Source organism: Candoia aspera, chromosome 2 (genome assembly GCF_035149785.1).
Source record: "Candoia aspera isolate rCanAsp1 chromosome 2, rCanAsp1.hap2, whole genome shotgun sequence".
NCBI classification, from domain to species: domain Eukaryota; kingdom Metazoa; phylum Chordata; class Lepidosauria; order Squamata; family Boidae; genus Candoia; species Candoia aspera.
This window is the reverse complement of record NC_086154.1, coordinates 223,391,506-223,409,232: the sequence shown is the minus strand read 5'-3', so window position 1 is coordinate 223,409,232 and position 17,727 is coordinate 223,391,506. Positions and strand designations below refer to the sequence as shown.

General features: G+C 37.0%; 2 protein-coding genes across 2 annotated transcripts in view; one reads left to right on the top strand and one right to left on the bottom strand.

The window, feature by feature from the left end:
- CAST (calpastatin) overlaps nt 1-14,251 on the top strand; it is a 75,935-nt gene extending 61,684 nt beyond the window's left edge. The window contains exons 24-33 of the mRNA XM_063295400.1: nt 1,564-1,611; nt 1,843-1,926; nt 3,494-3,601; nt 4,148-4,249; nt 6,845-6,937; nt 7,531-7,584; nt 8,315-8,407; nt 10,905-10,979; nt 12,230-12,290; nt 12,505-14,251. Coding sequence (XP_063151470.1) covers nt 1,564-1,611; nt 1,843-1,926; nt 3,494-3,601; nt 4,148-4,249; nt 6,845-6,937; nt 7,531-7,584; nt 8,315-8,407; nt 10,905-10,979; nt 12,230-12,280 — 708 coding nt within the window. The 3' untranslated portion in view covers nt 12,281-12,290; nt 12,505-14,251. The remainder of the gene's footprint in view (nt 1-1,563; nt 1,612-1,842; nt 1,927-3,493; nt 3,602-4,147; nt 4,250-6,844; nt 6,938-7,530; nt 7,585-8,314; nt 8,408-10,904; nt 10,980-12,229; nt 12,291-12,504) is intronic.
- The window catches only part of ERAP1 (endoplasmic reticulum aminopeptidase 1), a gene marked incomplete at its 5' end in the record, with an annotated part of 32,367 nt that continues 23,720 nt past the window's right edge, over nt 9,081-17,727 (bottom strand). The window contains 2 exons of the mRNA XM_063293133.1: nt 9,081-12,257; nt 16,882-17,067. Of these exons, the coding sequence (XP_063149203.1) occupies nt 16,918-17,067 (150 nt within the window). The remainder of the gene's footprint in view (nt 12,258-16,881; nt 17,068-17,727) is intronic.

Here is a 17,727-nt window from a genome sequence, read left to right as displayed (position 1 = left end):
AGTGCTTGTTTTGGGAGGGAAGTTAAGGTGTTTGAAGTGGTGCCTTAGAGGTCTGAGACTTAAGGAACCAAAATGCAAAAAAGAAAAAGGGGAACCCCAAAGTTTGCCCACTCACACTGAGAGGCTCTGTGTCCAGATTTGGTTCATGGGCTCTACTTTTTGTACTGGTGGTATTGTGGCTATTAATGTTTATGTGCCACATTTGCCTTTGGTTTCCAGTAATTTGTGCATTGATGTCTGATTTAGAATTTGCAGGATGGAAACCAAAAAAAAGATAACGCTAAAGGAGGTGCCAGGATGTCAATAGTCCCGCCTTAGGCATAAGAGCCAGCTGGGTGACCTTGGGCCAGTCATTCTCTCAGCCCAACTCACCACATAAGGTTGTTGTTGTGGGGAAAATAGGAGGAGGAAGGAGTATTAGGTATGTTCACCGCCTTGAGTTATGTATAAAAATAATAAAGGTGGGATAGAAAATAAATAAAAATAAAAATATTCTAATAAAGGTTTATTGAAACAGTCCCTATACTTACAGTGTTGGGGTTCCTTTCATCTCATTACCGCAGCAAGGGTGGTGTTCCATGAAATACAACTCACAAAGGGTTTGCTTTTATTGGGCAATTTTAATGGCCCTTCAACCTCTCTCTCCCCCTCCACCCTTGGAATTGCTTAGTTTAGGCATCAGCAAGGGAAGGTTATGTATTAATGAAGATTAAGTGTCTAGCAGGTATTGGGAGACTGCTATGACAAAAGAGGGAAATACCTATTGGGGGTTAGAGCAGAACATTTGTTATCTTGTGAGAGTAAACAGGAAGAGCTAGCTTGTCTAAGCAGCTGTTTTTTCAGGTGTTAATTAAAAAATGCAGGTCACAGGACACTTTTTTATAAGCTCAGATCAGCTTATAAATTGATAAATAATAAAACTGAATAAAGTATTTCTGAAGTTCCAAAAGCAGAGTTCATTGACTGAAAACTCACCCGTTGGAACTTGTAACAGCTGGCCAGATACAGCAAAACACAGCTAAGAATGTTCCTTCTGCAACAGCTTCTTGCTCTGAAGCTGAATTTGGTGATACAGTTTTGGGAATGCTGGAAGCCACATTCAAGTCTGCATGTTGTTTACCTTAATCTAGACAGTAGCATTTTAAATTATATGTGGATTCTTGACTATGAACAGCTTTAATAGTTAAGATCAATATACTGAATTGGGCCTGTAGGCAGTATGAATGATGTAACTTGGTTACATATTGACTGTTCTCAAAATTTCTAAGTTGGTGGGAAAATGCATCCTGCAGTAGCTAAATCTTCCAGCTCATCTTTCAACAAGGGCAACATCATCTATTTCACAAACACGCATTGAAGAAGGAACAGAACCTAATTAAGAGATGCAGTTGATAAAAGCAGCTGCAGGCAGTTGCTTAGGAGAAAATTGTGGTCAGTCTAGAAACACTTCCAGTATATACTTGATCCTATGAGATGTGGTTGATCCTCTAAATTCGTGACAGAATTATGTACTATATAATTCATAGTGCAGTAATTGCTAGAGTCCTTTTTTCCCCTCTGCAGGATAAAGATGGGAAGCCACTTTTGCCAAAACCTGAAGAAAAGCCTCAGGTGGGTATAGAGATTAATCAGGAACCTTTAATAGATTGTTCTAATTTAGAAATAAATAATTTTAAAGCCCTTATTAATGACTTAACTTCTTTCAATTGGACACTTGTTTAACTGGGTCAGAGTATTTCTTCCATAATTAAGAGTTCTAAACTGGAGTGCTGTATTCAGTTACCTGATGAGGGAAAGAAAGGGACATTTAAACATGGATTAAACATTTCTTCTGATTTCTAGACCCTGAGTGAAAGTGAACTTCTTGATGCTTTATCTGGAGGGTTTTCTTGTTCTGCACCAACATCAACAGCAGAAGCACCTGCGGTAAGGTTTGGTTGAGTCTGAGAAAGTTTTTGACTTTGAGATGAAATTACATACATACTCTAGTTGTAAAAACTATTCTATTAATTGTGGTAGAACTGTATACACTATACTGTTGAATTGCATTCAGTATTATTTCAAGTACAGAAGCACATTGGTCTGTACAATAGCATAATATTTATAGGCTTATTTTTCAATACCTTCTTATATGCTCATTTTTCAATCCCTTCAATGAACTTGGGCATAAATTTTGCATTTTTTTCATAGCTGGTACACACTAGGTTAATCTTTTACTGTACCTGACATTTGTCATAACATTTTTGGATAAGCCAGAATTTTTAATCACACAGGACTTTTACAGAGGGGAGGCAGTACTGAAAGTTTTCTTTCTGTTAGCAGGCTTGGAAGGTTTGGTTCTCAGATGATGGCAGGTTGTATTCCATTTCCCTTCCAAAATCTTGATTTGAAAGAAAAAGGCACACATACGATTTTCAGGGGTTAGTTTAAAAAATGCAGTATTTAACTGAAGATAATTGAGAACTTAAAATGATGGTTCTAGAAAAGAAAAAAGACAGAAAAATTACGAACTCCATAGAAATGCTGTGTAATGCCTAGGTTCCTTGCCTTTCAATCTAGTATTGCCAACTGTAGCTGAATCCAGGCGTGAAGATTTCATATCCATAAATGTGTTCATAGGACACTCTTGTAGGTATGTCCGTGTATATGAATATATGGATATACACAATGGTCAGAAGTCTTGCTCAGAAAAGAAAGGTCAAAGATGAATGAATGAATGTTAGTTAATAATTATTGATTGAAATTTCTTGCCTATAAAGTAAGGCATAACCTTTGCAAGACTAATGAACCCCTGCTACATACACACACAAAACATTCTCTTTCAAACATATGGACACTTGTCCATCTATCCCTTCCAACTTAAAGCAGCAGTGGAAAAAAAAATAGGGAGATGAGGTGAGCAAAAGGTACAGCTGAACCGGGAGGAGAAGACAAGAGAAAGAGGAGGGACAAGCCTGAGTGGAAAAGAGAAAGGAAAATAAATGAAAGAAGCCCTGTTGAAGTATTATAAAAAGGTTTTAAAATCACCATGAGCAGCCAGCAGGAGCCTAACCCATCCCAAGTGCTGCTGGTGATCAGATTTCCAAAGATATTTGTGTTTTCAGTAGTCACTGGAACTTGAGAAGGGTGGAGCAAATTCTCTGTTGCTTTCCTAGTGAATATTAGCTCTTTCTGCAATACAGGAGAGGGGAGAAGCCATCCCACTTTGCAGCTGCTTCTTCCTCTTTGTCCGTGTATGGTACAGTTCTTGATTAGGTGAGGCTAAACGTGTGGCACTACTCCCTTTCAGCACTGCCTGTTCTCTGTAAACATCATCTCTCTTTCCCCCTTCAGTAGTAGTTACGGGAGGAAAAACTTGTACTTTCTGGCAAATCCCATACACAGTTTTAGAAAAGCATTTAGGGACAGGTCAGAAACAGTTCTCTGTGTAGCTGCTGTACTTCTTTTGGCCCTACTTTTACATGTATTGATGAATCCTTTACTTTCCTTGTAGAAATCTACCGCTGCCAGCAAGCCTGCTGTTGTCCCTATGGAAGAGGCTATTTCTTCTTCTGCTGCTGCTGCTGTGCATTCATCTGCTGCAACACAGGCAGTCATCCCAGTAAGCCCAGTAACACTTCCTGATAATTTAGTTATGGCTAAAACCTCAGATTTTAGCAGCCTTCACCAACCTATCAATCTCCTGATATATTGGCATTGCAATGTGTTTTTATTAGGCGGTCTGTTGTTTTAGGAATGTTGAGGATGATCTTCAAGTCCAGGTTCTTCTAGTTTGGAAGGAACTGTAAATTATTTAAAGATACATGCACATAGTCATTTGTTTGTACAGATTGCTGTTTATTGGCTAAGGGAGTAATCTGGTAGAGTGTTTTTGAGTTCCATTGGAAGTACTTTTATTAATGCTGAAGCTTCATTTGAGTTAAATGAAATTTGATTTACAACTACATTAAAACAGGGTTTTAGAAATATTGGAAGCTGAATTCCCTTGCTTGTAGCCAAACAGAAGTGCAGAAATAAAATGCTGACTGTAGTCTTCCCTGCAGCCTTTCAGCGATCTTTCACCTGGCTCTACATAATTTCTACCTCCCCAAAAGTTTGTGATTGTGGATATACATGTGGTTTTTGTTTTTTTTCTTAAATCTGTCAGGGTAGGAAGGAACTTGATGCTGCTGCAGACCTTCTTGCAGACTCACTGGGACAAAGAGAGCCTGACCCAGATGAAAACAAAACAGTTTTGGATAAAATAAAGGTGAGAAAAGAGCAGACTTTTCTCCCCAAACTGCTAATCAGTGCTGTGCTTGTCTTCCAGAGTTGCAAAGAAAACTAGATGCCCTAGCTAGGGAGGTTGGCAGGAGGACAGACGGATTGAGCCAGGGAAGTTTGCTGAAGAAGTCAGTAACGATTTTTTCTGTATCAGCTCTCTAAAGTCACTGCTTACTCCTGCTAGGAACACTTTTGTCCCCTTTGTTTGCCTCTTTAAATTTTGAAAATCAACAGAAAATCAATTAACGTACATTATTCTGATTATGAATCATTATCTAAAAAGGGGCATAGTTCCAACATACTTCAGCTTTTCAAAATGCAGACATTAGTCATGAAAGTAATTTTGTTCCTTTTAATAAAGCTTTACTGGAAATAATCTAAAACATCACTACTTTTTAGAATTGCACAGGACCAAGAAATAACTATTTTGCATTGGTTTTCATAGAGCCCTCAATATGCTCTAATCCCAAGCAGACAAATGGAAATTTGCAATTAAACCGTGAGTTCATTTTATTCTGTGGCTTTCTGGCATATTAGAAGATTTTGTCTTCTTAAGTATGAGGAAATAATTCTGGCTTTAGGATATTTCTATCTGCTTTCTGACTTATATGAGAGAGGCCCTCTAGATAAATGATAATGATAATCAGCCTATAATCCAATCCAATAATATTTATTCGGTCAATGACCAACACAATTTAAAAGGAGAAAAACAAAGTAAAACAAGGAAACACAATAATATACTACCAACTAATAAAATAGATCACATCATAATACGGCATTCACTCCTGTATTACTATATTAATACTTTCGTTACCCAGGTTGTGTGAGTCTAAAACATTAATAAATATAAAATAAAAAATAAAAATATATATCCCCTAACAATTTATTAATTAAGATATTTCAATTTAAAAGTAATATTTTTAAAAGGGTAATTGCTTCTTTAACCGGTTTTGTCTTATTTTCATTGCGGCAACACAAAATTTGGCTACTGCACCCCGAATGTATGGTTTTAGATCCTGAAGAAGGTGGTTCAACGTAAAAATTCCCTGGATTCCCAGGGGATTTATCTATTGGGGCAAGATGTAGATTGAGCTAATGTCCCTCTAAAATTTACAGTGTAATAGTACTTGTAAGTTGGTTTCAACTTCCTCCTCACCACATGGGCAGATATGCTTGCCTATAGGGATTTTGCTATACCTGCCTTGAAGAAGTGCAGGTGGAAGAATATTGAATCTAGCTTTAAAGAACGCAGTTCTCAGCTTAGGGAAAGTTAGATTTAGCAAACAAGTTGCTGGTTCTCATACGACCTGGTTTATACAAATTCTATTGTGTTCGGGCAGCCTGTTAACTTCAGTCTGGAACTCCATGTCCCTTATTCTTTGAATGATTAGTTGCTTAGCTTGATCCTAACTTAATGATATTAAGAATAGTGGAGAGAGCCCATATGAAGCCAGTTTATATTCTACCACCTGCTCCCAGGCTGAAGAGAAGTTATCTGTTAGGACTAGAGAGGTCAAACCAACTGGGAAGAATTGCATTTTTAGCCAATAATTTATCATCATTTTCCAGGCCCTGACCTGAATTGACGGCATTCCTGTCTTGAGCCTTAATTGAGCATTTGATGTGCCATTGGATGCAGCTAGAATTGATCGCAGGAATTTTGTTTGCACTGTTTCCTGCGGCTCCCTCTTCACATAACTTCTTATTTGTACCCCATAGAGAATTTGAGCCAATGTTTTGGCCTAAAAAAGTTTTAAAGCTGCAGGTACTAATTGTCCTCAACCAGCGTAAAAGAACTGTTTAATGGCATTCATTGACCTAAGGGCTGATTGAGCTACATAATTCTGGTGTACATTTCAAGTACCTTTCAAGTGGAAGACCACCCCAAGGTATTTAAATGCATTAACCCTAATGCATTTAACTCTAATTTATGCCCTTCTACTCTCCAGGAATGCTGCTTAGCTCTCTTAGCAAAAAACACAAAATTTCTTTTGTTTCTGGGGCTACCATCCAATTAGCAACAGCTATTGCATTATTGTCATTCCATTTAATTCGCACCTCAGTATTATTATTTTCAAGCATTGGAGGATAAATTATTAAGCCTGTAATTTTTATGCTTATTTGAAATATGCTTGAATTGCAGAGCTGTAACTCTGCAAGAAAAACGTTACTCAAAAACTGCAAATTTGTGTTTTATGTATATGTGTTGATTTAATTTTTACAGAAGATTTTGCACCAAGCCACAAATAAAAGAACTGAAAATATACACGTTTGACTTAAAAACGGGTTAAAATCTTTTAGTATCTCTTGAATTCATTTACAAAAAAATATATACGTAATGTTACTTTGTATTTAGCTGGCATTGTAAAATATTTCATATATTTGAACCTGTAATGTTTTGTGGCATTTTTATTTTTTCATTTTAATAATCTGTGACATACTTTTTTAACATTTTCACACTTCTGAGGAGGATACCAAGTGTGCTGCTGATTTATCGATGAGACCATCATCTATAAATCGTGGTTGGGATTCATTAGACTCTTCTAAAAGAATGTGTCTTTTTAAAAAAAACTTTTTACAGGAAAAAGTCAGATCTGAGCATAAAGACAAACTTGGAGAAAGAGATGATACAATCCCTCCCGAGTATAGGCATCTTCTGGACTCGGATGAGAAGGTAAATAGATACTTTTAAAGTCAAGCTTACCACTTTTTTTTTTTTTAAGAAATAAACATACCCATGGACTTTTGAATAACATATGAAGAACTAATAAATACAGGATTCCTCTAGTGTTTAATGTGTGTGTTACCTTTTAAACAGCACTCTTTCCCATCCTAGTGTCCTCTAAATGTGTTGAACTTGAACACCCCTTATCTCTAGTCACTATGGGTTCTGTTAACTGAGAATCATGGGAGTTTATGTCCAAAAGAGTCCAAAAGGTATATATACACTTAGGGAAGGTTGCTTTAGAGCAGCTAGGGCAGATTACTTGACACTGAAAGTATTTTGCTCCCGTCATGTTTTTTGAAATTATTTTGAACTGGAGAGACAGTTTTCTATAAACATAATACATTTCAAGTTTCAACATGCAGAGTGTTACTGTTGAAGGACATGAAGGTTATCTTGTACCAACAGAATTAGGAAATGCTGAACAATCCAACAAGCACTCTAGATAGTTTAAAATAGATAAATACAGATTAGGGTTGAATAGGCTGGTGGTGGAGTTACAGAATGAAACTACTATTTCATCATGTGTATGTTTTTCAAAGGGTAAACCTGTAAAGCCAACAGATAAAGATGGTGAGAAACCCAAAGAACAAACGGTAAGCATGTATTACTTCAAACTCTGTGCTGTGCTTGCTTGTTAGTACACTGGCTTAGTTTACTGAAATGTGAATGAGTCTAACTCCAGGACCAAAATGTTGGATATGAATCCCTTCATATCACACTTATATAGCACAATTTTCTATAATGGTCAGATGAAAAAGGGCCCTGATAAGTTTGCATAAGACCAATAATAAGTAAGATAGCTTCTATCTGGAATTGACAATATTGGAAACAACAACAATACTTAAAAGTTGCAGGATTCTTAAAATGACAAACTTGAATTAAAAACGAAATGGAGCTGTCCTCTGGTAGTGATAATGGAGCGGCCCTGTTTTCATTACTTAAGCTGCTGCAGCCTGGTGGGGTTTTCTTGTGTGGTGTTTCTCTGCTGTTTCATAACAATTAATCCAATGTACTATGGCAGGTGGGAGGCCCCAGGACGTAGGACCCAGTGGTAAGCATTAAAGAAAAGGATGATTTTAATCTTACAACAAAGACCTGTGGTACCTAAAAGATATTTCTGTATTTTGAAAGTTCTTGCTTCATTTGCTTTGTATTTTTCTACCAAATATGCTTGAAGCTCACAAATCATTGTTTCATAACTAAAATTTCTCCCATTTTGGCTTGGTTATCTTTTAAATTTGGCAAGGAGAGATGGCCTTTGAAAAGTTCTTGTTTTGCAGTTCTTTAAAATGTGGAGTAATTGGATAACTGTTTTTATTCCAGAAGCCAGACAGTGATTCAGCAGCCATAGATGCCCTCTCAGGGGACTTTGACCATTGTGGTAAATCTGCTGTTTCACAGGCATCTTCAACAAAGGTAGGTCTCTCTTCTGACAGGTGCACTTTAGTTCAGTCTTAATATTCTGTCATTAAGGGAGCAAATGTAAAAAAAAAAGGCAAGATTTGCAAAATGGACTTGCTTCTGTTTTATTAAGCAGCAAGTCAATGAAAGCATGTTGCTGTTGAGCAAGATTTGTGCTTTGTTATTTACTCTTGAATTGCTGTGAGCAAAAGTTTTTGCATCTGTGAACACTGTGGATTAATATCCTTTAAAAAGCATACTGCACAACATTTGCATTGTATTTATGAACACAAATCCTATTTAAGAAAGAATCCCATTTAAAGAGCCCAAGATGACCCAAATCTGAGTTGTACTATCAGCTATTTTTTAATGTACAATTATTTTTATCCCACCTTTCTATACATAACTCAAAGTGGGAGAACATACCTAATACTCCTGCCTCCCATTTCCCCCACAGTAACACTTCTGTGAATTGGGTTGGGCTGAGAGAGAGGGATTGGCCTAAAGTCACCCAACAGGATTTCATGCCTAAGGGAGGCCTAGAACTCAATCTCCTGCTTTCTAGGCTAGCACCTGCACCACTACACCACATTGCATATATGTTTGTAATGAATTTTTTTTATACTATTGTACATTCAAATCCATATTGATATATCAGAAGAAATCCAGCATGTACAGTTCAACAATCTTTATTAGAATCAACACCTTTATTATAAGTTTTAGTGTTTCAAGAATTCTTCATCAAGGAAATAGACTAGGAAAAAGAGGGAGAGAAAAACATTGGCTGATTTGAAAACCACCCATGTTCTTAATCATATAGCAAAAGTTTTTGAAACTTGAAAGCTTATTCTCTTCTATGTCATTTTGGCTGCTTGTAATAAACAAGGTTAGCTCTGGCTTTTCGTCATGGTCATTGTGTCAAGTGGCTGAGTAATTTCTAAAAAAATATATTCATGTTCTCTCTCATTCTGATCCAGTGAACAGTGTTTAATAGAAAAATAGTTTATAAATAAATGTTTTGTCAATTTAATACCACTCCTTTAAATAAGTAAATATCTCCATTTATACTCTGCTTATGTGTGGCGCAGAGTGGTAGGCAGCAGTATTGCAACCGAAACTCTCCCCACGACCTGAGTTCGATCCCAGCGGATGCTGGATTCTCTCTTGGGTAGCCGGCTCAGGTTGACTCAGCCTCCCATCCTTCCGAGGTTGGTAAAATGAGTACCCAGCTTGCTGGGGAAGGCGACAACTGTGGAAGGCAATGCCAAACTGCCCCGCTATAGTCTGCCAAGAAAATGTTGTGAAAGTGGTGTCCCCCCAGAGGGTCAGACAGGACTCGGTGCTTGCACAGGAGCCCTTTCACCTTCACCTACAATTACTCTAGAGCGCCATCTGCCTTTTTTAGGGTATACATTTTTTCCTGTTTTAACCTTGGTTGTATACTTTTACTTCCTATCCTATTTTCATGAGCATTTGGGGACTGGAGTTTTTCATTAAGCTTTAAAAAGGTGGAATTCATGGTCTCTCTATTCACAATATTTAGTATATAGTGTTATCACAACTTCTTTCTTTGGTAGGTTTGGCCTAATTTTTAGGTAACTGCAATTCTACCAAGTAAAGAAATGTAGCTGAGGTTAATTCCACATTGGCTTATAAGGCTAAGAATAGACTTGATAAACAAATGCTGTTTAGGAGTGGCATTTTCTTTCTAGTCTTTGCATATGAACATGCATCAATTAACTCAAATAATGGAGCAAAGTGTTGGCTGTTTTAAATGCTAATTCAGGTTTCTTAGAGTCAAATGGAACAAGTATTAAATGTCCTTTCTTGCATTTGTTTCTTAGTTGTAAATCTGAATTTTATTAGTTCTCAAGAATGTATCCAGTGCAAATACTGTCTCTAAGTTACCCAAAGAAACCCCTCTTCACTCATCAAAAATACAAGTTGTTTTAAATGTGTGTTCCTGGTAATAAAGCTTTTCTCACAACAAAGTTGTATAGGTTTCTCTTTGTTTGTTTGCCTCTCCAGGACAATACAAAAAGGGCAGTTTTTCTATGTGCATGTTTATATGCACTCACTGAAATGCAAGAATTTATTCTTACACCATGAATGAAAAATACAAATGAACTTGAATTTTAAATACTAAGCTACAGAAAACTTATATCTTTCTCAGGATGGATAAAGCAGAAGTAGAGAAAGGGGTGCTCGGCAGGAGGGCTTAGGAGCTTCTTATGCCCCACAGTCAACTGTTCCCTCAACTGAAGTCTCAGCAGCTGCATTATATAAAAACATAATGTCTCTTAAGCTTATATTATGGAACTATCTGGTACTCTACCGTTAACAATTAGTTTTAGGTCCTCCTTTCTGCTGCCTCTGGACATGCCTGAACCCTTGGTTCAGGTCACCATCTCAGAATCCACAAACTTCAGTTTTTCTGTATGTATCTCATGCCATTGCTCTCTGGAAAGATATTATTTCATTATGAACAGGCATTTTTATCTTTTGGACACAGGAGGACAAATCAAAAAGTGCTGCCTCATCTAAACCACCTAGGAAGGAGGAAAAGAAATCCAAAACTCCCAAGAAGGTAAGAGATTGTTTAGTGTAACGATTAGTGTGATTAGTTCCACTTTCATCTCTTTTATGAGCTGGGGAATTTCTGGAGCATCTTGTGTGCATTTTTAAAGTTTATTCCTTAATCCTGTATTGTGAGTCAGAAAGCCTGATTTTTATCTTATTTCATTACCACCACCTATTACTAGAATAGAAACTATGAAGCTGTTGTTGTACTGTTAGATGGGTGATGTGAAACTGGGGGGGTAAAAAGAAAGAAGAGTGAATATAATCAATTGGATATACTAACTGTACCTTAGCCTGAAGCATACTTATGAAAATGTTATTCCTAAATTTCATGCAGAAGCCAACATTTCAGTAGCCACTCTGGAGATTTTATGGAAGCTTTGTACATTATTTGCCTAAATTCATAGGCATATTTAATACTAGCTTCTATCTTAGTTACTTACTTAAATATGTAAATGACGACCGTTTTGCTCTTTCAGATGCTTGTATGATGTCCATAATCGCTTGTAAAAAGGCACTTAATATTTAACTTTTGATATTAAATCAGTATGAGTATTGGTGAACAAAATGAAATCAGCCAATTTGTAAAATGGGGAGAATAAATTCAGTTTCAGTATCAATTCTGTGGATCGATATATTCGAGGCAATGCTGATACCTAGATAATTGATATGTAGTGACTATTTTAACATGTCAAACTGAATGACATCCATATCAATTCATTTTAAGCCTGTTTATAAAGCCAGTGGTATGGGTGGTAGTATTAACACGTTGTCCTTGTATTGTTTTTTAAATCAGAATTGCTCTGCTTCTGTTACTGCTTTTAGCAGTGCAGGTTCTTTTATGTTCATTTCTTTCAAATAAGGTAAACAAATAAACACACCACCTGGGTACCACTGCACTGATCAAAAGTTGGATCCCCCTACATACATGAAAATACCAATTAACTTTAAGAGAGATGGTCATCTGCTTAAGATATGAAAAGCTTTTTACTCCAGTCCCCGATTTTTGATAACTCTGTATTTCAAACTTTTTTCCCCCAAGTTTTTTATTTTTCATTGTTTATTCAGTGACCTGATTAACACATGACTTTACTATGGTTTACTTAATAATGCCTTTTTGATTGGCTTCACATAACATGCTAAGCCAAACCCAAGCCTCTCACAACACATAATGGCATAACACAATACATGAACTCAGCCAGTGTTTACTACATGGATGCTGTAATTAATGTCATGATGCTTTTCCCTCTCTTCAAGGCAAAGGAGCAATCTTCCAGTGCAAAATCTGAGAAACAAAAAAAAAGTTAAATGTCACCAGGTAAGGCAGTTCTAAGCTATCCATCATGCATATATAATACACATGATTCAGAATGAATTAACATTTAGAAAATCAGTATTTATAAGCCCTGACTTCAGGATAAGTATTTGACTATTTCAGAGATTAGTTTGACTCATATATTCTGATGTCCTACAAAGCCTTCCCCAACATGCTGCCTTCTTTGTAAGATGTTCTCTTACATCTTTCCCATTAGGGATCCATTGCTGTACACTTGAAGTACCAGATGGATAACCTACAGGATGCATCAGCCCCTTTTTGCAGTCCCTGGAGGCCTCTCCTGCAAATATCAGCACCAAAATACAGAGGCACACTTTTTCCACGTTTCTTACAAACAAGTAAAATCAGGTCATTCATAAACAAACTTGCTGTCTCTGGTGATGATAATACATCACTGCCACAATCCTCAAAGTTGGAAAAAATCATTAAAAAAAAATCCCCCTGCCCCCATTGTTGGCTGTACCTGAGCTAATTTTTTCTGCAGACCTTTGCCTAATTTTGAAGCGTATCACAAGAGATCAGTTCAGAGCTACAGTAAGATCTCTTTCCTAGCTCCTTGGTAAGAGTGAGAGAATGAGTGTGCCCACTGCTACTATCCATCCCTTGCTTAAGCCCCAACTGGCTCCCTGAGAGAAGATAACCTTTGATTAAAAAAGAAAAAGAAAAAGTTGTCTGCTGGCCTTTTTAATGAAACACTAGTTTTTACTCTTGGGAGCAAAGCAAATTTGATTACAGCAAGGAAATGATGTTCAGTAAGAGGATTCTATTTACATGAAGCCTCGTAGATGTAATGTTACGATTTTCTTATATCCTGTATTGTATGGGTTTTTCTGTAGTGAGTCACAAAGTTGAGATGAACAGCTCTAAACATTCTATACACAAATAGCATTGGTTAGCTTAGGTCAACCTTGTTTGTCCTGCTAATTTGGATACTTTAGTTTTCTGTTTTTAAATTTCTGCCTCAGCTGTTGAATTTTATGACACACTTCCTTTTAAGAATATATTTTTATCTTTTCAGAATGTTTATCACCAGTGCAAAAAGTCTTTCTTTTGATGGACAGCCGCATTTGAACAAAAGCAGTTTCGCAAAAAAGATAGTACCTTGGACATTTTCTGGTATTGGGCTATTTTGGCATGCAAGGCATTTATTTTGGTATTTTCAAGGATGAACTCACATTTTTTAGACACTTACTGTCTTTATTGTCATTTTCTTAAGTTCTGAGAAGAAAAGAATGCTTTATATTTGTAAGAAATATATTTCTTATGGATTTAATAGCAGTGAAAAATGCAAAATTTTGCACATATCTACCCACAGTGCCTGTAAATCTCAGTGAAGTTCAGTGAATCTATGCTAGTTTGTTAGAAAAAGGAATGCTTTAAATGTGCATTGTGGTTTCCTACTTATTTAGGTCAATTGCCTATGAGTACTTTTGCTGGACACACATCTTAAAATTGCCAAGTTTGAGAAACACTGTCCTAGTTTATACATATATGGCCCAGCTGATTTTGGTATAGTTCTTAATCAGATTTCAGTGCTTTCTTTTCTTTTAGTATTCCCTGCAAGGTATGCGAGAGATAGATAGAGTTCCAGTTCCAGATTCAGATATGCTTGGAAATCTCTTTATTGACTTGCATGTTAAAATGGCCACACCTCTTCCTAGGTAGCTGGTTCTATAAACTTAACCAGTTTAGTTTCCCCAGGAATATTATCGTGCAATCCCTTTTCACCTGCATGGGAAATAAAACAAATAGCATGGCAGAAAGAGCATTTTCTACCACTGCTTTTACTTTTTTTCAAATGGATTCAATAAGGTATTTCCTTCTGGAGCCTATCTTTTGTACTGAAGACAATGAGACTGTCCTTGATAATACGTAATGTCAATACTGAACTGTATTTGACATTTTACTGTGGCACACTAATAAACATTTTGTGTATTACTTTATATTTGTCATTTTGTATTCTGTTGCATCATGACGTCTACAGAAAATACCTTAAATATATTTTGTTACATCTCATCAATTCCTGTTATCCGATTCTTAGGCATACACATTTCACAGTCCAGTCCAACCCTGCTTTTATGCACTGCTGCTGGATCACGGTCTTTTCACATATTTTACCACTAGGAATTGTTTCTTAATGACTGCAATTCAATGCTACTCATTGGTAAATGATCTCATTTAAAACACTGAAACTTCTTTCCAAGGTTAATCCTCTATCTGCCATTTTGTTACACTGAGAATACTAGTATTTCAGCATATTTTAGCAATGGAGAGAGGTCTTTGGAAATGGTACATTCCCAAGGCAAAAATACACCTCCAAGCTTTACTCCCAGAAATGGGGAATACTGTAGTCTATTGCAACAGGGTTGTGAAATCAATCAAAATGTTTCATAAATCCCTTTCACCACAACACAAATATATGACTTGTGGGTAAGTAGACAAATTAGTGAGGGTGAAATAAGGACATTAATGAGCAATGACATTCTTTTTTTAAAAACTTGATTTTATTAAAAGTTTTACAAAGAATAGAAGACCTAACACAAACTAACAAAAAGTAAAAGGAACACAGAAAGAAAGAAAGAAAGAAAAAAGAGAACGAAAAGAAATAGAAGCTTCTGATTTCTTCTGCAGCAAATATAAGTACAATTACAAAATTAACTCTTACTCTATAATTACAAAAAATCACTTTTTTCTATTATCCAATTTTTTTTTCTAATCATCAAAACCACAAATCATAAGTGCATTTTTTCTCCATTTCATGCAAAAAGTCTGTAAGGGGTTTCCAATCAGCCATAAATGTGTAAATGTATAAATCTTATAAATCTGTTTAATAAATAATGTGTTTCCTGCTGCCAGGGGGTGTCTATTGTGTTTTTATGGTTTTTAATTTTGTAAGCCACCTGGAGTCACCATGTGTGAGTTAGGTGGCCTTATAAATCTGTTTAGAGAAAAATCAGTATCTACATTTATTTATTAATCAAAGATGTTAATTTAGCCATCTCCGCAAGTTCCATCATCTTCACCAGCCTTTCCTCTACCGTAGACGGTGTTGAACATTTCTACTTTTGAGCACATGATAGTCTCACAATGACATTCTTGAGATAGACACCTCCTTCTACATTACTTTTATACTGTTCCTCCAAAAATAAGGTGTAAAAGCCTGTGGTAACATATCCTAATTAAAATTTCCCCAATGAATAAACTTGTTGAAAGTGATCTTTTTTGCCAGATGTCATCAAGAAAGAACTCTACAAGCATCTTCATACAGGTAGTCCTCACTTAACAACAGTGATTGGGATTAGAATTTCTGTCACAATGCGGCTGTAAAGTGCAATGTCACGTGACCACAATGCTTAGGAATGGCAGTCTCATTGCCGTCATTAAACGAGGACTACCTTGCAACTTCCTGCCAGCTTCCAACAAGCAAAGTCAACAGGAAAGCCGGCAGGAAGTCACAAGTCCCAGGCGACTTGCAAACAGGCTGGTGGGTGGTTAAGTGGCTGCCGTGGTGTGGTGCAAGCAGAGTGGGACCAGCTACTGCCAGGTGGGGGAGGATGTGCAAGTGACCACCGTGGCACAAGCATAGCTGGGCCAGGGATGACTGCTGCCAGGTGAGGGAGGGTGCACAGAGGGTGGCTGCAGGTAGGGGGTGCTACAGGCATATGCAATGGAGTACGAGATTTCCAGGATCTCATACTCCATAGCCAGATCCCTCGGAGAAAAAGCTGCAGGAGTGCGAGCGACTTACAGGAGTGTCTTGCGACCTTCCCTGCTGGCTTCCCAATTGACTTTGCTTATGGGAAGCTGGCAGGGAAGGCTGCAAATGACAGTCACATGACACGGCAACCATCGTATGTGTAAGCTGGTTGCCAAGTGCCCGGATCATGATTACATGACCGTGGGGATGCTAGGACGGTCAGAGCTTCGAGGACCAGTTGTGAGTACCCCTCACTCTGTGCTATTGTAAGTTCAAATGGTTGCTGAATGAATGGTCTTTAACCAAGAACTACAGTGGAATTACCACAATGGTGTATATAATTGTGTATATTTTGGAGATAATACAAAATGGATTTTTCCCCCTCTCTCCTTGAAATTGCACTAGAATGGACAAGAGGGAGGCAGTGTATAAGTGAAGTTTACCCTGTGCTCATATCCATGCTGGTATTTTATAGTTTATACCTGCCCTGAGTAGCAAAGCAACTCTATTATGCTCATTTTAACATTGAGTTATTGGTAAATACGATTTAATTCTAGCCTCCAGAGTCTTTACAATTGTTTTAAAATAGTAGTTATTTTAAAATAATGGCCTATATAAACTTATTTGAAGGTTGTCTATATAAGCATTACAAAAATACTCTTGTAGGACATAGCAGTTATAGTGGTAAAAAATTGGTGTACTTATCATTGATTAATATACATGTAGGTCTGCAATACTATTTTCTTGCCTTTAATTTTTTTTCCCCACAAACCCCAACTTAGTCCAAGTGGAATAAATTTAAATATATTAAGGAATAATCCTGTTGCAGAATTTTCTATCAGTTTATAGACAGTATTTATATGCTTGAAAACTTACTTCTGTTAATTCTGAATCAATAGTTCACATACAGTTTTACACTCTGCTATTGATCTGTAACCATGTCTTGATTTTTTCAAGGTTCTTATCCATCCACTGCATATTTTCCTCAATAGTTTCTATTGCTTGTTGAACAACACGGAGTTCTGAAGTTTTTTTGCCCATTGAGCTGAAGTAGTTTTTTACCTATTGAGGAATACACAGAGAAACACAACTGATTCTTGCAGTATTATTTCTAATAGGATTTGAAAAAGAATGTTTTAGAAATCACTCCATCAAACCACTTGGGGCATTCCGTGCTATCAACAGGAAACTAGTTTTCCCAAGATATACATACTACTGAATATACTGTGCAAAGCACGGCATACAAAACTATTTGGTTATGCTTCTCTCTCCTTCACTATGCATTCTGCCTTCAGCCAGAAAGGTGTTGAAAATAAAAAAATATCTTCCAGTTGACAAGATGGAAGAGGAGCCTGGTTAGCGATGAGACACTCCCTAAGAGATATGGACCATCCTCACATGATTCCCCTAACTGGATGGACGTGGACTCCATTGCAGGCAGCTGTCAAACTGGGCATATGTGCAACTTTTTTCCTCCTTCCTGTCAGAGGCTGCAGCTATCTCAGAAGTACTCATTCTCAAGCCCCACTCAGTTCCAGATGGAACTTGTAGGAACACACACACACAACATGTAATAAGTTGGGTGTTAAAACATTTTCATGGGTGTTGACAGCATACCATTTCAAAACTAGATATTTGTATGTCGTGCACCCTATCAAAGCATAAACTTTTTGTGCATTTATTTTTTCATGTCAGAAGCACCTACCAAGGCACTTCTGTATT